Genomic DNA, 22,498 nt, shown 5'->3' with positions numbered 1-22,498 from the left:
CCCTCGATGAAGATGAAGCCGAAGGATGAGGCGCGGCCGGAGCGACGTGTCGGGGGCGTCGTCGGGCCGGAGGACTTCCTCCCCCCGACGAAGGCGAAAACCCTTCTGCCCTTGCTGCTGGCGCGCAGGGCGAAAGAAGACAGGCAGCGCCGTCGGAAGGACAAAGAGATCGACACCGTGTTCTACGAGCAGCATGTCACATCAGACCTCGCCTTCGGCAACAAGGTGGAGTGGCGCCGCGAAGCCACTGAACAGGAACACATCTATGTCGACCTCTACTCCGATGACGACAACGACTGAGCGCTGCCGCATGACAACTACCGCACAAGCTCCGATGAGCTCTATTTAGTGTGACATGATAGTTAGCTTAGCTCGACCTCGGCATCACCGCCACGAGAACCCCAACCCCCTTCTAGTAGTAGTAGTAGAATGTATACGTATGATCATGTAGTATGTGATGAACTATAAATGATCAATGCGGTTGCAATTTCTTCCGCAAAAGTTTTTTTAAAATTATACAATTTTATATGTTGGATCTATTCTGCAACGCACGATTTGACCTGACAAAACCCCGCTTCATCGAACTATAGATGCCTTATGGGGTCGGAAAAATACGGGGTCTAGAGATGCTCTAAGCACCGGTAGTGAAGCAAGTGAACTGCAATTATTGTTAGGTATCCCACAATATAAAACCGTTTTGCAAAATAACATCGGAGGGAGTACACCACAGTGACAGACTGACGACACATATAATAAAGTTCCACTTGCTCTGCATCAGGCAGTTTTAGTTGGTTTTACTACATCCCAACCCCAAAATATGACTGGCTGCCACCACCCCTTGCATCTATCTGCAAACACTCTTCTTCCACCGCTCTTGACCAAATGCAAATCCTTAGTTCCGACTAGCACTTGCCCTAATCCTCTTCCCTGCCAATGAAAATCGTCATATGTACATGGTGCTCCAAATTAAGCACACCACGTCCAGTCACCAGATATGTTCCGACAGCAAAAATGTTTTTTTAATAAGCAGTAAAAAAAGGGTAGGCGTACTTGAATTCTTCGGACCGCCACGGCAATACTTGCTTCCACACTTGCAGTCGAATGCTTTATTGAGGTAATCAGTACCATCAAAATCAATGCCATAATCCTGAAATCACAACTCAAAGTGGGTGATGGTCACTCACAACAAAAATATGGATCTAAGCCAGCAAAACTTCTTAATTTCTTTCAGCTCTACATGCACATTTCGGCATTTCAAGTGCTGGCAACCTATATGAAATAAGGCCGCCGAAACATCAGCCACTTAATTTGACACAAAGGTGTCAGCTCAACATACTATAGTTAAACTGCTGAATTGAGTGAGCACCATAATAATATAGTTTCTGCCTCACGTCCCCCCTATCGCTCATGAGGATCTGGCAAAAAGTAGCTGCCGCAGGACGTCACCGCGGTGATCGCGACCTCCCCCCGTGCAGATGAGACCATTCACATCCAAATGAAACCACACTGAATGAGGTCTCCAAATATTATCTCGGGTGGACAAACTGTAGACGGGTCAGGTAACAGAGTCGTCGCCTAGGATGAGACCAAGTGACGTACAATTAGGCCTATTAGCACCTAATTAATAGTAAAAGACAAAATTACCCTTCCTAATGTAGGAAGGGGGGTGTACTGAAGCAGGCCCCAATTAATATGCATGCGAGCCTCATATTGTGCAGATATTAATTAAGCATATAATCCAGTAGTGGCAGGTGGTTGTCATGGACTAGTGTTTAGAAAATGATACGAACACTTACCAGTGTTAACTCCTCAAAAGCCTCTATTTTCTTGGCAGTGAATAATGCAAGCTGCGTTAAGAGGGGGGAAACATCAATTACCAGTATGCATGTAGCTGCAAATCAAGCACCTTCGGTGCAGAAATGGATATAAATTGCCAAAAATCAGTTACATGATAATAATGGCGATCAGGAGTCTCGACTTCAACAGGTATGATAACTAAATTTGCATCATAGCATCTACATGGCAAAGCATTATTATTAGACACAAATCAGCGAAAAGTACAAATATAGCATTAATAAACAAGGCTCCCGATGCCTTTATAAATGAACAAGTGGGAAAAGACATACCTATGGTTGACAAATCGCCCGACATTCCCATAAAATGTCGGATCAATACAAAGAGCTTCCTCATCTCTTAGCACCCCTTCAGAACCCCAACTAGCGTCTAGGAGCATTTGATGCACATTCTTAGAATTCTTGGCTTTTCTCTCATGTAGTTCAGAACTTGTTAGTACCTCTCCGACTAATTCACAGATGAAAGCACCTTTTGGCAGCCCATCCAGCGTGCATAGCCCCCAGCCCTTCCCTTCATTCGTGAAAAACACCTGAATCACGGAAAAATGGTAAGCTCATCCCATGCTACTAGGTTGAAACAAAAGTAAAGGGAACAAAGTGAAGGCTCAATTTGCTTGTGCTTACAAAAATGGAGCAGGAAACACATTAATATAGCAAAACAAATGAATGATGTCAACGGCCATCCATCAAAGAACAGAATGATCCATAAAGAAACTACTGTTGAATGATCCAACAATGGGAGGCCACAAAAGTTTAACAGCTGCGATAACCTACATATGATTTAAAATAGTACCTGGAGATTACATGTTATCCCACGCTGAATCACACGATTTCCACACTGCATGCCACAGCCACATTTACTCCAACACTCCTTAATGAATTTTCTAGCAAGATGACCTTTACATGGATCTGGTGAGGTCTTATTTATTTCAAGAGGGCAAGCTTTACAGTAGAACTTGTTATCCTTTTCTGGGAAGTGATTAATAGCAATGCACTCATCAACTAATTCTGCCCTGACCAGGCCCTCTGGTGTGTATGCAATCTCACCTCCAGTTGATCTTGCACATGCACATGGACGTGATTCTAATAAGCAGTTGCCTGAACAATCTGCGCAGCAATCCTCATCACCAATCCGTGCAAGTGAGGTGTTGACATAAGCACTTTGAAAAATGAGATTCTTTCTTATGTAATAGAACAATGGCGGACAACTATCACTGCCAAATTCGTTTACAATAGGTATTCTAACTCTTTCTTCTCCCTTTGTTATGTCAGCCACATCATGGAGTGGCCTTTGCTTAAAAAGTGCATCCTGAGGTTGATAAGCAACTACCCAATTTTGAAAGCTAGGTTCCAAGGATGATCCTACGGCAGCATTACCATTCCCATCAACAGCATGCTTACAAGCAATTGGCTTCACAAAGGGAGCATAGGTGTCCAAAGCCTCTTCTTGCAAGCTGCCACCATTGTTTTGAGCTTCAGAATGCACACCACGTGACTCTGCAACATATTGGCATATCTCATTCATCAGCTTGCCAATAGAAAAATCAGGAGGTAGGGTCTTGTATGAGCGAAGACATTTATCCTCAACTATTTTGAAGACCTTGTCCAAACTAATGCAGACCTCTGAAGGGTCAAACTTGCATTTCAATGACACCTTCACCTCACCCAGAGTGGATGAAGCTACATCAAATTCAACAAAAGATGCCTGGTGAGTCTTTTGAACAGTAGGCTCTACCCCATCCTTGACTGCATGCTGTCTGCTGTCCGGATTTTGATCGTGGTTAACTATGCTAGCTCTAGCATCAGAACCACAAGTCAGCATCTCCCTTGTTTTACAATGTTTAATTAGCATGTTCTCCCCACCTATTATTTATTTTTATTTTGAAAATACAGTAGATCCAATCAGAACAAGAATATTGCCGACAGAAACTCATCACGAATTGAGAATGATCAAAGCAACTGCTACAATTGCACAGCCATCAAAAAAGAAGGAAACAAAGCAACCAAATAAATGCTAAAATAAACCACATACATGTGCACTGGAAACCATCTAAGGACTTAAAATAATTGTGCACTGGAAACCGTCTAAGGACTTAAAACAATTTGTTAGTATCATACGGAAAGAGTTCAGTTTGATTTTCAGAGCATACAAACATCAGTATGAACTACTCGCTCCGTCCCAAATTAAGTGTCTTAAGCTTAGTACAATTTTATACTAAAACTAGTACAAAGTTGAGACAGTTATTTTGGGACAGGGGGAGTATAATTGTTAGACAAATATGTGCACTTGTGTAACGTTCCTTGTAAGTAGGATCTGGGAAGACCACATCGGCCACTAGCCACTTGTATAGGACGTGGATCTCTCCCTCATATATACCCTTGTAATCCTTTATATCATTTGTCAAGGAATCAATCTATCCAACTTGGTATCAGATACCAGGCGCCCATGGCTGACGACGCCTCCTCCCACTCCTCCACTGCCCTCAGCTCCGGCGTCCCGCCGGCCCCTGCGTCCTCCCCGGCGACTGCCGCAGCTCATGCGTCCTCTGCCACCTCGGCTTCTCCCCCTCCGCCGTTCATCTTCCACGACACTTCCCCCGCTTCCGGATCACAGTTTGCCCCCCTCTTCTCATCCGCCTCGCCGGCGTCCGCGCCGCCACCACCCACACCCCGCCACCCCATCTTTTCGGATCACATCACCAACCACATCAAGTTCCTTCTCAACCACGCGGACCACAATTACCACAAGTGGAAGTCCTTCCTCATGGTCCTCGTTCGCTACGGCGTCCTCTACCTCATCGAGCACCCCCCGCCTCCCAATGCCGATGCGGCCTACCTCGAGCTCGACGCTCATGTCGCTCTCTGGCTCTACGCCACCCTCGCCGATCCCATGATTGATCACGTCGTCGGCGCCACCACCTCCTACGCCATCTGGAAGAAAATCAAAGATTTCTTCCTCGCCAATCGAGCTGCCCGGTTCATGATCCTCAACCGGCAGTATCGTAATCTGAAGCAGGGCGATCTCTCCGTCTCCGAATATGCCCGCCGCATGAAACTCCTCACAGACGGTCTCGCCGACATCGACCATACCGTCACCGAGAACGACCTCACCACTCAGTTTCTCCATGGCCTCGACAAGGACACCATCCGTGTCGTCCTCGGCGACCAGGAGCTACCGTTCGACACCGTCCTCTCCCGGGTTGTCCTCGTCGAGTAATCGCAGGCGCAACGTGCCGCCGAGGAGAGAGCCTCAGCCTTCGCCCTCTCCGGTGGTGATCGCGGCCAAAGCAGCGGCTCCTCCGATCACCCCGTCTCCGACCACGCCGAGGGTAACCCGCATCCTCAACAACCACCCTCTCGACGTGGCCGCGGTGACCGATCCGGCGATGGTGACCGTGGTCGTGGACGCGGCGACTCCTCTGGACGTGGCCACACTCCACAGCCGGCGTTCTCGCCATTCCCCGGCTACTTCGCACCATATGGCATGGCCCTTCCGTCCCCGCGCCCCGGCTGGATCCCTCCCAACGCTGCTGGTGAATTGGGCCCCCGCCCCGGCGCCCACGCACAGGCCTACCCAATGTACCAACCAGCACCGCCGCCTCCGTCGTACCCATCCGGACCGCCATCATGGAAGCACCTCGCCATGCTCAACGCCGCCTTCCACAACTCCGGCATCAACACCCCCACTACCCCCGAGTGGTACTTGGACAGTGGCGCTTCCTCGCACATGACGGGCACCCAAGGTAACGTGACCTCGTCTAGTCATTCATTACGGCATGTTCCCTCGAGCATTCTTGTTGGCAATGGACACCACATCCCCGTCACCACCACCGGATCCACAACCCTTCCCCCACACAACTTTCGCCTCACGGACGCGTTGGTCTCCCCCTCTGTCATTACTAGTCTTATATCCGTCCGCAAATTTACCACCGATAACTCATGCTCTATTGAATTTTTTCCATGTGGTTTTCTTGTGAAGGATCTTCGCACTCGACAGGTTCTCATGATCTATACCCCTTCATCGGCAACAAACCAGCTCGGGCGTACGCTTTGCTCGCCACCACCTCGGATCTATGGCACCGTCGTCTCGGCCACCCCAGCACAACTACCCTTTCTTCTATTTCTCGCGACTTTCTTAGTGATTGTAATAAAGCTCCCCACTCTCCATGTAGTGCTTGCCAACTAGGGCATCAGCCACACCTCCCCTTTTCTTCTTCCTCTAGCAAAACATATGTTGCATTCGATTTAATACATTGTGATTTATGGACATCCCTTTTGTAAGTTTCTCCGGCTTTCAATACTATCTGGTTATCCTCGAAGATTACACCCATTACTCCTGGACATTTCCCTTGCGCAACAAACACGAGACCTCTACCGTTCTCCAACGCTTCTTCACTTTTGTCCACACCCAATTTCATGTCGTCATCAAAAGCATGCAATGTGACAACGGCGGAGAATTTATCAACACCTCTCTCCGCTCCTTCTCCAGCGGCATAGCCTATCGGTTTTCATGCCCTCACACCTCACCTCAAAACGGCAAAGCAGAACGTCTCATCCGAACCACCAACGACATTTTGCGCACACTTCTTCTCCAAGCCCACCTCACTCCTCCCTTTTGGGTTGAGGCACTACACACTGCTACCTATCTTCTCAACCGGCGACCCTCTCGTGCCATCACACCTTACACACCCTACTACCTCCTCCATGGCGTGCAACCTGAATATTCTCACCTCCGCGTATTTGGCTGTCTTAGCTTTCCAAACCTTTATGCAACCATGGACAACAAACTCTCCCCGCGTTCTTCCCCTTGTGTCTTTCTCGGTTATCCACTGGAACACAAAGGGTACCGCTGCTACGACCTTACCACACGCCGGGTCATCGTCTCACGCCACGTTGTTTTCGACGAACAGATTTTTTCCATACCAGCCCCACACGCCGGTCCACACGCCCTCTACGTCCACAGAAAATCGCCATGCAGCCACCCCCCACCAGCCAAATCTCTCGGATCCCGCACTACCAGATTCGTACGGGCCCCACAACCCACCTACACCCACTTCCGCCCGCAGCGCTCCGCCCCCCGCTGCCGCGTGTCCCCCCACAGCTGGCTCTCCCGCGTCGCCCACACGCTCCACCTCGTTCCACCCGCCCGGGACACCTGGTCGCACCGGAACGCCCAATGATTCGCCTCCACCACCCGCCTCGCCTGCCTCACCTGCCACGACCAGTTCCTCTGCCTCCTCCTCGGAGTCTTCGCCCGATTCTCCTACACCCCGCCCAGCTGGCCCCACCCGATCCTCCTCGCGTTCCGCTCCAACCACTCCACCGGCGCCACCTCTTCCTGCCCATGCAATACCGATACAACCACCCCACAATGCACACCGTATGTCCACCCGTGCCAAGACAGGCTATCTTATGCCCAAACGTTTGTTCCTCGCGGATGCTCTGTCCACCACCATTTCACCAATCCCACCCACTTACAAATCAGCCCTCAAAGGCCCCCATTGGCGCCAAGCTATGCTCGAAGAATATCATGCTCTAATGGATAACTTCACTTGGTCTTTGGTGCCTAACCCTGCAGGTGTCAACATCGTCACGGGCAAATGGATATTTCGTCACAAGTTCAACCCCGACGGCTCCTTGGCGCGCTACAAAGCTAGATGGGTTGTCCATGGTTTTACTCAGCGAGAAGGTGTGGACTACGGTCAAACTTTCAATCCGGTCGTCAAGCCATCCACCATTCGCGTGGTGCTCAACGTTGCTACATCACAGTCATGGCCCATCCACCAACTTGATGTCAAGAATGCTTTCCTCCACGGCGACCTGCCTGAGACAGTTTATTGTTCACAACCGACGGGATTTGTTGATCCAACTCGCCCCGACCATGTCTGCCTCCTCCGCAAATCCTTATATGGACTCAAGCAAGCTCCACGCACATGGTTTCTCAGGTTCCAAGCTTTTCTCCTGTCATTGGGGTTTCGCGCCTCCAAATGCGATTCCTCTCTGTTCATCATGCATCGCGGCACCTCTGTTGCTTACTTGTTGGTCTACGTAGATGACATAATTCTTACAGCAAGCCCTTCTGCCATCCTCACATCAGTCATCAACTCTCTCAAAGCCTCCCTCCATCACTTCTTGGGTGTCAATGTTACCACCAACTCTTCCGGCCTTTTTCTATGCCAACAGCAATATACCCTCGAGATTCTCGAGCGTGCCAAGATGCTCAACTGTAAGCCTGTTTCCACGCCCATCGACACCAGCTCCAAGACCTCCTCTCATGACGGGCAACTTCTCACCAATCCTACAAAATATCGCAGCTTGGCCGGCGCCCTACAGTACCTCACTCTCACCAGACTAGATATTGCCTGTGCCGTTCAACAAGTTTGCTTGTTTATGCATGCACCTCGAGACACACACATGCAACTTGTGAAACTCATCCTACCCTACCTCCAGGGCACCTCTCACTATGGTCTACAGCTCTATGGATCCTCCTCCAAGGATCTTATCGCTTACACTGATGCGGATTGGGCAGGATGTCCGGATACTCGCAAGTCTACATCTGGATTTTGTGTTTTTCTGGGATCCAACCTGGTCTCTTGGTCCTCCAAGCGCCAGCCTACCATCTCGCGATCCAGTGCAGAAGCGGAGTACCGAGGCGTGGCAAATTGCGTGGCCGAATCGTGTTGGCTGCGGCAACTTCTTCATGAGCTTCACCTTCCTCCGACACGAGCCACTGTGGTGTATTGTGACAACATAAGTGCATCCTATCTTGCTTCCAATCCAGTGCAACATCAACGCACCAAGCACATTAAGATCGACTTACACTTCGTACGCGACCGTGTGGCACTTGGTGAAGTCCGCGTTCTACACGTGCCGTCGAGCTCTCAATTTGCTGATGTCTTCACCAAGGGACTTCCATCTCAAGTGTTCACAGATTTCCGGTACAGCCTGAACATCCTGCCACACGGTGTTCCGGCTGAGGGGGGGTGTTAGACAAATATGTGCACTTGTGTAACGTTCCTTGTAAGTAGGATTTGGGAAGACCACGTCGGCCACTAGCCACTTGTATAGGACGTGGATCTCTCCCTCAAATATACCCTTGTAATCCTTTGTATCATTTGTCAAGGAATCAATCTATCCAACTATAATCTTTACTCCTTTAAAAGAGCCAGTTGGTGTTGATGGTCCGTCTGCCCACTTCGGTGAGATGATAATAAAAAATACATGGAGTGACAAGAGTTGAACCGCTACCCTGCCTATCCTTTGCGTGAAAGACTCCTGAAGCGCTGCTAGCACCGGCCATTCTCCCCAATCTATGCGTCTCGTCTCTCCCCCTCCTACTCTCACAGCCTCCCCCAATCCAGTCTCTCTTGCCGCCTCTGTACTCCAATCCCAGTCGCCGGCCTTGAGATCCAACCCCTCCCTTCAAAATTTAAACTGCGACGCCGCACCGCCCGATTACTCCCGAGGTTCCCATCCCTTTCACCAGATTCAGTTTTTGCCGCCCTATTCGCTCCTTGTCGCAAGTACTGCATGAAGTTCATACGCACTGCCAAGTCGCTCGCTCACCCGCACGGGAACGAGGAAGCCGCAAACCCGTGCTCGCTCGCCGTGCCAGGATTGCGTGGAGGACGCTATCCTGCCCGTACGCTCGCTCGCCGTCGTTGAGCCTCTTGGAGCTCGCATCCCCTGCGGGCGAGCTCGGCCAGGGACTGCAGCGCCGTCTCACCTTCTCAGCGCGGCGCTCCGTCCACGAGCAAGCAGACAGTTCGTCTTGGTCTAAGCTGCCTTTTCCCCTTCCATCCGAGCATATCAGCCTCTTCGGACACTCACTTCCTGTACGTCTCCACAAGGTACATCATGTTTATTCTGAATCAGTTGGTGTATAGCTTAGTATTAGTAAAGTTTAGTTTCTGAAAGAGGGTGGGCGGGAATATGACATGGACGGTGCCCGCGCGGTGCCGGAGGTCCGTGAACTGGCGTAAACCCAGTGCACCCTTGACGCAGCTGCAGGTGGATTGACAACTGATATACTACTGCAGTTTTTTGTCTGTTTGACATTGCCCAGGATTTTTGGTTTGTTAGGAAATACGCTTAGTTCTGAAGAGTTTGAGAGAAGAACAGTAGTGCAGTTTCAGAGGTAGACCCAGAATTGCTATTACTTCGAATGGGTTCAGAAGCACCTGCCAAGCAACCCTGTCTATTGATCGAGCTGCTTTCTTTTTCAAATTAATGAATGCGAGTATCATTGGATGGAAAATGAGCAGAAAACCTCATCCGGATTGCCCTACATTGTAGGGAAAAACCTGCATTCTATATGCATGGGTTTACATAGGCAGTTCAGAGACAATGGAAAACAACAAAAGAGGAGTAACAAATCATGGAATGTAGGCAAAGAGAACGAACAAAATACAGTCCGAGTAAACTTATAAAAAATACTGACAGAAAACAATATAATCCTTGTGGTTACCAATCAAATTATTTTGGTTACACTTGTCGTGCTTTCCATGGTAATTTATAAACAGAACATGTGTGTAGCCATTTGGAGTAGGACCACGAATATTCATATGGTTGAACAGCTCTAGAGCACGGGCTCAGATGCTCTCGCTCACGAAAAAAATAAAAATAAATACTAGAAAAAATAATAAAAAATCAATTTTTTTGTGTGGTAGATAATTTCATGCGTGAGGTCCGCTCCAAATTTCATCTTCTTTGAACATCTGAGCAGCTCTCAGCAAAAAAGACAAATCGGCTCAGAAAATTCGTGAACAATCAACCTTTTTTCACAGACCCAGATTTTGTCTTTTTTTCTGAGCTGCTCATATGTCCAAATAAGATGCAATTTGGAGCGAAGCTCACGCATCAAATTGTCTACCACCCAAAAAACATTTGGAGTTTTTTGAATTTTTCTAATATTTGTTTCGATTTTTTTTGTGAGGAGGGGTGGAGCTGAGCCCAGGTGCTGAAACGCCCTACTCCTTTTACATTGCTAACTTTATAACTTCTCGTAGACGAAGATTCATTTGCAAAATGCCTCAATGTCCAAGCCAACGGTCTACTAAAGGAAAAGAAGGTTATTATCCTGTCCCTTAACGTTTGTCTTTAGTATTAAACCTAAACATTGATAGCTCACATTGCAGTATTTGTAACAGTGGTGGAGAAACATAACAATAGAAAGAGGTCTCGTCGTAATATTGCAGCGAGCGCTCCAACACAATTGGTAATACATGAGCCGTCCAACTCAAGAACATCGAGTGGAACATCCTCTGATGGTGAAGATGTTCAGAACGAGTTAGCTGCAAGTTTTCCTACTCGCAGCATCCTCACATCAATCAAAGGCTTTGAACAAGGAGAGAGCTCGAAGGGTAATGTGCTCTTAGTGCATATTTTTACATGTCCTGCATGATGAGTTTATTGCAATATCTTATGGGATTATTTATGTAGGACGGAAGCGTTCCCGTGAATCTACTCGCTATGCTAACCTTACACCAGAACAAAAGCAAGCAAGGCGTGATCGTGAGAGAGTGCGCCGTCAATGTTTAGCGCCTGAGGTTAGGGAAGAGATCAATGCTCGCAGGAGAGCGCGTAGGAAGAGTTTAACACATGAAGAAAGGAATGCACGCCAACAAGCACGTAGGCAAAGTTTGACAGCAGAGCAGAGGGAAGTGATGAATGCACGTACAAGAAAACATAGGCAAAGCATAACACCTGAAGAGAGGCAGGCACTGCTTACTAAACGCAGGATGAGCTATGCAGCTAGGCGGGACACACCATGTGATGAATCCATTGCAGTGCGATGCCCTGAGGCACGTGGTGCTTCACGAGCGGAAAACCCATCCTCATACACTCCCACACTCACCATTGGAACCGAGGGTAAGGTTCTCACCCCTACTCACTTTTGTTGCCTCGAGGGGTGTTTCATTAGCTACTGTCTAATGCCAAAATGATAGGTGATCTACAATCATTCGTGAGTAACTTCATGGACGAGGATACCATCCTTAACGAGATTATGGATGAGGAGTACTACATTTTTTCGGGTGAAGGTAGTTATACCAAAAAAATCTGAATTATTTTTTTATAGTATTGATGCTTTAATGCACTTGATATTGACACGTGCAGCCGAGCAAGTTGGTGAGGATGTAAATTTTGATGAAGCACAAGATGCCTCGGTCGTAGGCTCAAGTGTATTTGATCCATATGAGATAGTATACTCAAACATCCCTAATAGCACGCACACACTTAAGCATGTTGCAAACTGCAAGCACTGTGACGCCAAGAAATTCGAGTATGAGACAAAGTCCTTCTGCTGTCAGAATGGTAAAATCAAGCTAGCAAACCCAGAAGCCCATTCCAGAACTAATGAGGCTCTGGTCAAGTGCAGATGCAGATGCGAGATATTTTCGTGATAACATTAGGTTCTTTAACTCACACTTCTCCTTCACCACCCTTGGTGTCAATCTTGACAACAACTACACAAATATGCGATCAGGCGTGTACACATTTCGTGCGCATGGCCAGATTTACCACAATATCCATTCATTTGGGTTGAGGGATTCAGGCCCAGACCATCTGCAATTGTATTTCTATGATGATGATCCCAGTCTACAACATCGCTTTCGGCACTCCCCAGGACTCGACCAGGACATCATTAGAAAGTTGGTCAACATCCTTAGGGACAACCCCTATTCTCAGACATTCAGGAGTCTTGGACAGGTTGAGGAACTTGAGGAGTGCCGAATATCCTTAAACACTGACCAGAGGTTGGACCAACGGACGTATAATGTGCCAGTGTCATCGGAGGTGGCTGCAGTGTGGGTTGAGGGCAATGACCTGATTAGGAAGTTTGATCGCAGCATTATCTTATATGGGAACAACAACAGCAAGTACGCTATACAAACATATTATGGTTGCTACGACCCCCTCTCATACCCTCTTTTCTTTCCTAGAGGGGAACTTGCTTGGCATCCAAAGATCCCAAAGGTTGGTGTATCCTTGGATGCGGTATTACAGTCTAATGAAAATGAAGATGATGAATCAGGTTAGTCTTTTGCTATAATTTTGTGTTTTCCCTTAGATCTATACTTGTGATAGCCTAACTTTTCCTCTTCGCTTTTATGTAGAAATGAGTGCTCGATTGTGCGTCTCTGTTAGACAGTACTACTGTTATAGGTTACAAACACGCCCTGCGATATTCAACCCAATATTACATGGCAAGCGCCTATTTCAGCAGTTTGCAGTCGATATGTATATCAAGGTCGAGGGCACTAGACTAGACTGGGTTAGGAATCACCAGAAAGAGATTTGGAGGATATTTGGTTTCAACCTTAGTGAGATCTCGCCATCAGTGATGCAATTACAGCTTCATCTCCCAAACATGCACATGGTCTCATTTGCTGCAAATCAGGACTTAAATGATGTTATATCCCGAGAGGGAATATCTAGAACAATGCTCACTGCATATTTTGAAGCTAATAGAACTGTCCCAGATGCCCGAGGATTGTTGTACAAGGATTTCCCAGAAAAGTTCAGATGGAACCCAGGCACAAAGAAGTGGACAAAAAGAAAGCAACGGTTTCAAGTTGGCAGAATTGTGTCAGCACATCCAGCTGAGGGGGAACGATACTATCTAAGGGTGCTGCTAAACCATGTGGCGGATGCGACATCCTTTGAAGATCTAAGGACGGTGAATGGTGTTGTTTTTTCGAGCTTTCGGGAAGCAGCCGAAAGAAGGGGTCTTATCAAGGCTGACAACACACTCAAGGAGTGTCTTACAGAGGCCGAGCTATTCCAGATGCCATCCTCCCTCCGAAGGCTTTTTGCAACTATCTTGGTCTTCTGTGAGCCAAGCGGCGTGCGTGAGCTATGGGACAGTCACTTAGAGGCAATGTCAGATGACTATCGACGTTCTCACGCGTGCCCGCACATGGTGGAACAAATGGTGTTGTTGGATATCAGGAACATGTTGCATTCGATGGGGAAAGACATATCATCATTCCCTCTTCCCAACATTCAGGAGTCTCATGACATCATCGGGGGTGAGGCTATAGAGGTCATTGAGGAGTCCACGGTCGAGGTTGACCCTGAGCATTTGTCTATGGTATCCTCTCTCAACCACGAGCAAAGGTCCGCCTACGATGAGATATTGTCCTCTGTTGACAGTGGCAATGGAGGCGTCTTTTTCGTTGACGGCCCAGGAGGAACCGGGAAGACTTTCCTCTACAAAGCGCTCCTCGCAAAGGTTCGCAGTGAGGGAAAGATAGCCGTAGCAACCGCGACTTCAGGGGTTGCTGCATCCATCATGCCCGGAGGTAGGACCGCCCATTCGAGATTCAAGATCCCGCTGAGCATCGAAGATGGTGCAACGTGCAGCTTCTCAAAGCAAAGTGGGACAGCCAAGCTCCTTCGGATGGCATCCCTCATTATATGGGATGAGGCCTCTATGACAAAACGACAAGCAATTGAGGCGCTAGACAATAGTATGAGAGACATAATGGGTCGACATGACATGCCATTTGAGGGGAAGACTATTGTGTTTGCCAGTTGTCCGAAAGGGGACTAGGCCACAAATAACCGATGCGACTCTACGGAGGTCCTACCTATGGGAAAGCATGTGGCAACTAAGACTGGTCCATAATATGAGGGCTCAAAGTGATCAATGGTTCACTGATTTTCTATTACGAGTTGGGAATGGAATCGAAGAGGTTGATGAGAATGGTAACATACATCTTCCAGATGAAATTTGTGTACCATCTACTGGAAACGACACTGACCTTGATAGGTTGACAGAGCATGTCTTCCCCGGTCTAGGTGAGAACCTCACTGACCCAAATTACATCACGTCTCGGGCCATCCTGTCGACCAAGAATGATAATGTTGACATGATAAACATGAGGATGATAGAACGTTTCCAAGGTCAGGAGATGATATATTATAGCTTTGATCGTGCTGAGGACGACCCCCACAACTACTATCCTCCCGAATTTCTCAACTCACTTACTCCCAACGGGCTTCCTCCGCATGTCTTGAAGCTAAAGATTAATTGCCCTGTTATATTGCTGCGAAATATCGACCCTGCTAACGGACTATGTAATGGAACGAGACTTGTGGTTCGGGGGTTCCAAAGAAATGCTATTGACGCCGAGATTGTTCTTGGACAGCACGCCGGAAAGAGAGTCTTCTTGCCTCGGATACCCCTATGCCCCTCGGATGATGAAATGTTCCCTCTTCGCTTTAAAAGGAAGCAATTCCCAATCAGACTTAGTTTTGCCATGACAATCAACAAGGCACAAGGGCAAACCATTCCTAATGTTGGTGTGTATCTACCTGATCCGGTTTTCTCGCATGGTCAACTATACGTGGCATTATCTAGAGCAACTGCAAAGAGCAACATCAAAATTCTTGCTGTCGCGGGTAATGACGAGAATGGGAGGTCCAAATCTTCCAAACAACAAGGGACAACCACGCGGAACATTGTCTACAAGGAAGTCCTCAGCATGTAGAAATTTGAGTTGATGGTAAAAGCTCAGCATGTAGAAGCAAACGTGCAATGCTTGCTAAATAATTACTACCGTGTACCAAGGAACATAGTTGAAATTGATCAAGCTATGTATTATTTGTTCTAGATGGAGCAACTATTTGTCTGGTTCAATGGTTTGGGGATGCAAAGATATGCCAATTTTGTTTTTTCTCTCTCGCATAGTATTCTCATGTGAGTTAGTCTATGAATTTGGTACATATAATATTTTCATATATATGGGTGCAAAATCACTTAATGTCATTTCCTTCCATGAATCGTACCTACCCGCTATGTTACATTTTATAAGACATTTTTAGAGTCATTTATCCGAGAATGTAAACTAATATATGACATTTTAGATCACTAGCTGTACGTTCTCTACAGACTAATATAAGATTCTTAAGAGCTTAAGCTATACGTTCTCTACAGACTATTTCTTTCAGCTCTCACTAATTTTGTTTCGGACAGTTTTTCTCGCGTTTCACTCCATTTGTTTTAAGTGCTATGGAATTTATGCTGCAATCAATCAACCTATCACTAAAGCAGACCCCACTGCACCACGACATGGACTATAATTTACTACCTGAAATGAGCCCCCTACATGCAGGATTTATTTAATAACTTTGTCCTTCCCCTTCCCGATGCAATGGTATGCACAGACCCTTGACTTGTCTTGGTACTCTTCCCCTCACATGCCTGTAATGCACCCTTCGAATATTTTAATAATACTTACCTTTTCCCTTCCCAGTGAATGGAGTACTGCGCAGCCCATCATTGCCTCTTCTCTCTCACTTGGCTATTATATTGTACCATCTCTCCGAACAGCTAACTCCGGATTCCAAGGGCAAGTAATCGATTCAAGCCTCTGAATCGATGAGACAATACCAAAGGATTGAGCAGATCTCCTCCCAGACCAGGAACTATCCGGATGGATCTCTCTCTCCCTCCTTCTCTCTCCCCCTCTCCCTCTCCCTCTCCCCCTCTCTCTCTCTCTCTCTGACATGTGCTCCTTCCCAATCCAATCGCAGATGGATTTTCAGACCAGAGGCTTGCTTTGTGTGGGAGTGGATCGAATCCTGACCCGTGCAACTCCATATCGGCACCCCTGCTTACTCCTCTCTATATATAGGTGTTGGTGTGTTGTTTGGCACGCCATTCTCAAGCAAGCCAGCTGAAGATTGCTTCGAGAAATTTGGTATGTTCTACCACTTAATTATTTTGCCTCTTTGTTCTTTGCTATGATTTGTGAATATGCTGCTATAATCATATGCATGCAATCCTTGTTGAATTGTGAGTGCTAAGTTAAAACCGTTGGTTGTTCTTTTGCTAAGTTAAAACTGCTTAATCATATGGTTCTGTGGTACCTTTATTCACAGTTCTTCTTCCAGGACAAGATGAGGCCACTGAAGCGTAAGAGAGTTGAAGCGCCACGCATCCCAACACTCGAAGATGTGCATCTGTACACTAGGTGGAATCTGTGTGTCCGAGTGTACCACAAGTTCCATGTGGAGAGGTTGTCTCCTGGTAGAAAGCGGCTTAACATGGTATTATTGGATGAGAAGGTAGTCCTCATGTGCACATTTAGTTTCAATTGTAATAAATAATATTAGTCTAAAAACATTGGATTGTCACAATCTATTTATGTATTTATTAATAGGGCAAGAAAATGGCTGCTGTCGTATATGATGAAGATGTCGATCGATTTGATCCTTTACTCGTAGAGGGGCGGGTATATTATGTGTGGCAGATGCTCGCAGAACCAATTGTCAGAGATGGGGACTATTTGTTTGCAGATAGTCACTTTGTGTGTCGTTTCAGCTCAGTGACAATAATCAATGAGATAAGAAATGTCAATGAGCAGCTGATCCCATTGTTCCCTCCATTTATGCCTTTTGACAAAGTTTGGGAGTTCACCCTTGATAATAATACATATGTTGGTAAGGTAATTAGTTTCCTTTTATACATTCTAAATGTTCTCTTGTAACACACCATCAACTATAATGTTTTTCCATTCAAATGCTAGATGTCAGTGGCATGGTTTTGTTTGTAAGTTCTATGGGACACAAGGACAGTTTCTACAACCGAAGGATCCCAGTGAGAAATATCGTTCTGCTAGATGAGAAATATCTATCTTATGGTTTAGAATTATTTGAATAATTCAAAGATTTTATGTTTTTCTTCTAATATTACTTGATTTTGTAGCTACAATATTGTCAAGTTAGTTGTATGGGACAAGTTAGTGACTGATAATCTAAGTACATGGGAAAAACTGGCCGAGGAGCGTGCTATTGTCGTGGCAACAATGCTACGTGCAAACCGCATTGGTAAGTTGAGTTCATGCATTGTTCTATGGACATAGTACCAACAAAAAAAAATTGCTAATAGATTTATGATTTGTCTTTAATTAACTAGACCGTGGCCTGCATACTACGGACTATAGTAGGATGCACTTTGACCCGAACATCATAGCCGCACATAAACTGAGGCAAAGGTAATTGTAAATTTAGTTGAAGTTATTTTTTTATATGGTATACTAAAAAATCAGAATCATTTTTGTGTAGGATCAATAATGATGTGTCTGGACCAGTATCTCCATGAATCAAAAGAAGATGGAGAATGGAGTCATGAAGCAAAATTGGAGAATAGGAGAATGTGTTGCATAAGCTAGACTGAGCTGCTTTTGGATTGTGTTAATCGGCTTTTGCTTAAATTTGGGTGTATGAGTCGTTAAAAATCTGTTCGGTGCTTTTGTAATTGTTGATGTAACTGAAACTGAGTTTCACCTACAACGTGAAATCTTATGATGGTGTAATGCCAAGACAACTTCGTCTGAGAAATCAAGTTGTTGTGTTTTCTAGGCAAATGAGAAATGTAACCTTCAATGCATGACGCATTTGAAAATAGTTGCGCACATGCATATAACTGCTATTTTTTATGTGGCTAAAGCCTAACCATATCTTAACAAAAATGCAGTACTACATTGATTTATACTTTTGTTGTTCCATTTCATTTTATGTGATTCCGTAGCGTAGCACGGGCATCTTACTAGTTTCAGCTAAAACTAACGCAAAGCATGAACAGCTCTAGCCTGGTCATCAGAAGAGGGGAAGAAACGAACATCTCTAGCCTTGAAAGTAGTTGTGGTGAGATAATGCAAGAAGCCGCATACCTGAAGACCCAATATTGAGGCCGTTGGTAAGAGGAGCAGCTGGAACATCAATTTCAGGTTCAGGCTTGGGCTCTTGTAAGAAGAGAGCATCTTGGGAATTTTCATTGACACCCATGGGTCTGTTGATGAGGGAGGTTTCATTATCAGTGTCATACCGAGCAGCGGAAGGGTGTTGGTCATCTGGATCTGGTGTGGCCGACGTTGAGTTGTGAGGTTCGGACTCTTGGCCCGTCATCTGATGTGAAACAGCAATTGGGAAGGCTGAGCATCAAGTGGTAATTATCACTAGTAGTAAAGAAACAGAAAGTAGAGTAGTAGCATTTGTACATGACGGGCAGCGGCAGGCATTGGTTGATTGTTTTGGGCATCCAGGATGGTGTCAGCAAGGATGCGGTAGCTCTCGTCCTCGATGGGCGCCCAGTTTTTGTCAAAGAGGTGGTAGAGGTGCCTGAGGACCGGCTCAACCTGCTTCTTGGAGAAGCCGAGACGCCCCATGGCCACATAGGCCTTTTGAGTCTTGTCCTTGTGGGAAACCATGGCCTTCCTATGATGAAATGTCCCACTGCTACTTGACTTGTGCTGCAGAGAAGGTTTCTATTTGCACTATCAATCAAACCCTCCTCCTAAGACAAAGACGAAAAATAAATAGACAAATTCGTTTATGAAACCCTAGGAGAAATGAGGAATGCGCGAATTTGCATCGAATAACGGCTGGATAAGAAGAAACCCCAATCTTGAAAGGGCGTCAGGTTGTACCAAGAAACATCCATCAGTAGAGGGAGATGGAGGGAGAGGGAGAGGGAGAGAAGGGGGAATGCACCCACCTAGGGCACAAGAAGAAAAGAAATCGAAACTTTGGAGCCTGCTAGAAGAAAGGATCGATGGTCACAGACCTGCACGTCGCAAGGCAAAGTGGGCGAGTCAGGGGTTCTGGGGCGGGGCGGGTGCGAGTTGGAGGCTGGCTGGGGTTTCGAGGCGCAGGAGTCCGGAGGAAGACGACGAGGCCAAGGGAGACTGCCTGCTGCTGCTGCTGACTGACTGACTGACACTAATACCGTCGCCTTTTGGGCCTGCCCTTCTCACGGGCCTCTTTAGTGATGATAATAATAAGCCCATAAAAGGCCTCGCAAGTCCAGTCCAGTCCAGTCCAATAAAAAGGAGTCGTCCTCTTGCTGGAATAGAAACCCTAATCGAATCAATCCCTTCCATCCAGTCCAGATCAAAACAAGGGAGAGGGCATGGCGTCGTCCTCTGCTGTGAGCAAGCGCGGCGACGCGGGCGGCGTCCTGGCTGCGATCTCGCGGTCTTCGGTGGCGGCGCACGGCCGCGAGGCCGCGGCGGTGGCGGGGAAGCTGCTGCGGAGTACGGGGAAGGCGGCGTGGATCGCGGGGACCACCTTCCTGGTGCTCGTCGTGCCGCTCATCATCGAGATGGACCGCGAGCAGCAGATGGTCGACCTCGACCTCCAGCAGCAGGCTCTTCTGGGCTCGCCGCCGACCCTCGCCAAATAAATCTCTCCTCTTGTTCGCTTCCGTCCTTCACATTTCATTTTGCCTGGTATCATAAGTTGTCGACAATTTTATCACTAGTGTGTCTGTGTCTGTTATCGGAGAGAAAGATCATGCCTTGTTGTTGTGACTGTGACTGCTCCTTCTCCTGCTCGGTACAATTATCGCAATATCACCAGCTTGTCTTGAACTCGGTCCTGTGTTTGTTTATGATTGCCTATTTAGATACGTACACTACATACATACATATCATTCCTTGGGGACGATTCTGACTTCTGATTGTAACAATGGCCCATAACCAGAACTCGGTCCTGTGTTTGTTTATGATTGCCTATTTAGTATCTTTCTTTACTCATACGATCCACCATGAATGGATCAGATTCCACTATCAAAAGGATAACAGAAGAGAACATAAAAACAGCGTCTTGGCGCAAAGCAAAGCAGGTAAACTAAAGTAAGGTTATCCCAGCCGCAACTCTCCTGCTGCATGCAACCCTAACAGGGTAGAGGGGGGAGCCAAGGCGAAGCAAAACAGATCTCAAAAGAGCTTGGGAAGGTATCCATCAGCACACACTGGTGCAAAATCATTGTTTGAACCATCATCTCCCATGATCATCAGGGAAGCATTTCCTCGCTCCCTCCTGCCATCCTCAACAGCCTGTGCACACAAACATCAGTATGAACTATAATTTCAGCTAAAACTAACGCAGAGCATGAACAGCTCTAGCCTGGTCATCAGAAGAGGGGAAGAAACGAACATCTATAGCCTTGAAAGTAGTGGTGGTGAGATAATGCAAGAAGACGTATACCTGAAGACCCAGTATTTGAGGTCGTTGGTAACAGGAACAGCTGATGTTTTTGAGCTTCCAAATAGCCCAACAGGGCCAATATTTTGAGGTCGTTGGTAACAGGAGCAGCTGATGTTTTCGAGCTTCCAAATAGCCCAACATAGGGCCGCCAGGCCAATAACTTTAGATTCCTACTTCGAGGTAGGAATTTGGGAATGCACGAGAAGTATTGGGAAAAAGCATCCAGGTCTATCCCAAGCGCCAATAGTTTTTCTCACTATACTGCACACATATTTCGCAGCAGAACACTGCAAAGGTGATGAATATTTTAATTCTCATGGCAGAATCCGGCAGTATCGCCGCCACGCGCCCCGCTGTTCATTGCCCGCCAGCCGCAAGTCGTAGCTGATCCAAGCTCCACTCCACCGAGGCGGCCGGTGACCAGGAGGAAGACGCTCGCGGGTGTCTCAGGCTTCAATCTGACCAGGTGCAGCCTGTTAAAATTAATTACAGATTGTAATTATATTAAAGGAAACCCTTGTCCAGTACCGGCGTACCGTTGCGAAGGAAACAGACACATCTGTCCCTCCCGTTCTGAACCGATGGATCCCCAAGATCAACAGGGAAACGAGAGTGGTGGAGCGAGACTCGCCGGTGAGAGAGCAAGATCAACACGGAAACGAGAGTGGTGGAGCGAGACTCGCCGGTGAGAGAGCAAGATCAACACAGAAACGAGAGTGGTGGAGCGAGACTCGCCTGTGAGAGAGCAAGATCAATACAGAAACGAGAGTGGTGGAACGAGACTCGGCGGTCAGATGCATGGCCTCGTGTCCTTCCTCCTCCTCCTCCGCCAAATCCGTGAGGACAATTTTCACGGCCAGTTTTTCGGGATATAAAATTCCTAGCAAATGACCCTTGTGCTCATCAGCCCTAATATTATTGTTAGCCGGTGGACACTTTCTTGGTACAAAATTTTTAAGCAAATACGTCAAATCCGTGAGGACAGTTGTCAGGGTGAGTTTTTCGGGATATAAAATTCCTAGCAAATGACCCTTGTGCTCATCAGCCCTCATATTATTGTTAGCCGGTGTACACTTTCTTGATACAAAATTTTTAAGCAAATACGCCAAATCCGTGAGGACATTTGTCAGGGCCAGTTTTTCGGGATATAAAATTCCTACCAAATGATCCTTGTGCTCATCAGCCCTAATATTATTGTTAGCCGGTGGACACTTTCTTGGTACAAAATTTTTAAGCAAATACGTCAAATCCGTGAGGACATTTGTCAAGGCCAGTTTTTCGGGATATAAAATTCCTAGCAAATGACCCTTGTGCTCATCAGCCCTAATATTATTGTTAGCCGGTGGACACTTTCTTGGTACAAAAATTTTAAGCAAATACGCCAAATCCGCGAGGACAGTTGTCAGGACCAGTTTTTCGGGATATAAAATTCCTAGCAAATGACCCTTGTGCTCATCAGCCCTAATATTATTGTTAGCCGGTGGACACTTTCTGGGTACAAAATTTTTAAGCAAATACGTCAAATCCGTGAGGACATTTGTCAGGGCCAGTTTTTCGGGATATAAAATTCCTAGCAAATGACCCTTGTGCTCATCAGCCCTAATATTATTGTTAGCCGGTGGACACTTTCTTGGTACAAAATTTTT

At 46.8% G+C, this 22,498-nt stretch overlaps 2 protein-coding genes and 1 long non-coding RNA gene across 9 annotated transcripts; 2 read left to right on the top strand and 1 right to left on the bottom strand.

Moving 5' to 3' along the window:
• Positions 1-645: 645 nt before the first annotated feature.
• LOC123409138 (histone-lysine N-methyltransferase SUVR4-like) lies at positions 646-19,581 on the bottom strand. Of its 7 annotated transcripts, none has more exons than XM_045102114.1 (9): positions 19,360-19,576; positions 18,863-19,114; positions 18,536-18,770; positions 2,647-3,716; positions 2,127-2,383; positions 1,949-2,015; positions 1,797-1,847; positions 1,051-1,147; positions 646-927 (listed from the first exon to the last, which is right to left on the bottom strand). In XM_045102114.1, the coding sequence occupies exons 2-9, from the start codon at positions 19,070-19,072 to the stop codon at positions 893-895; spliced, it is 2,022 nt and encodes a 673-aa protein (XP_044958049.1). In that variant the 5' UTR covers positions 19,073-19,114; positions 19,360-19,576; the 3' UTR covers positions 646-892. The 7 variants fall into 7 exon arrangements, with proteins under 7 accessions (XP_044958049.1, XP_044958046.1, XP_044958050.1 ...); XM_045102111.1 differs by having other exon boundaries at positions 18,863-19,158; positions 19,429-19,576; XM_045102115.1 differs by having other exon boundaries at positions 18,863-19,129; positions 19,429-19,576.
• LOC123409141 lies at positions 17,524-18,526 on the top strand. Its single transcript, XR_006612831.1, has 3 exons — positions 17,524-17,690; positions 17,779-17,857; positions 17,928-18,526. It is a non-coding gene; the product is annotated as an uncharacterized LOC123409141 (long non-coding RNA).
• Positions 19,582-19,719: 138 nt separating the features above from the next.
• LOC123409140 (mitochondrial import receptor subunit TOM9-2-like) lies at positions 19,720-20,233 on the top strand. The gene has a single exon (XM_045102120.1). It carries the CDS (start codon positions 19,774-19,776, stop codon positions 20,044-20,046), a length of 273 nt encoding a protein of 90 aa, XP_044958055.1. The 5' UTR covers positions 19,720-19,773; the 3' UTR covers positions 20,047-20,233.
• The last annotated feature ends 2,265 nt before the right edge of the window (positions 20,234-22,498 follow it).

Source organism: Hordeum vulgare, chromosome 7H (genome assembly GCF_904849725.1).
Source record: "Hordeum vulgare subsp. vulgare chromosome 7H, MorexV3_pseudomolecules_assembly, whole genome shotgun sequence".
NCBI lineage: Eukaryota > Viridiplantae > Streptophyta > Magnoliopsida > Poales > Poaceae > Hordeum > Hordeum vulgare.
Note: the sequence above shows the minus strand (reverse complement) of the source record. Positions and strands in the feature narration are given on the sequence as shown.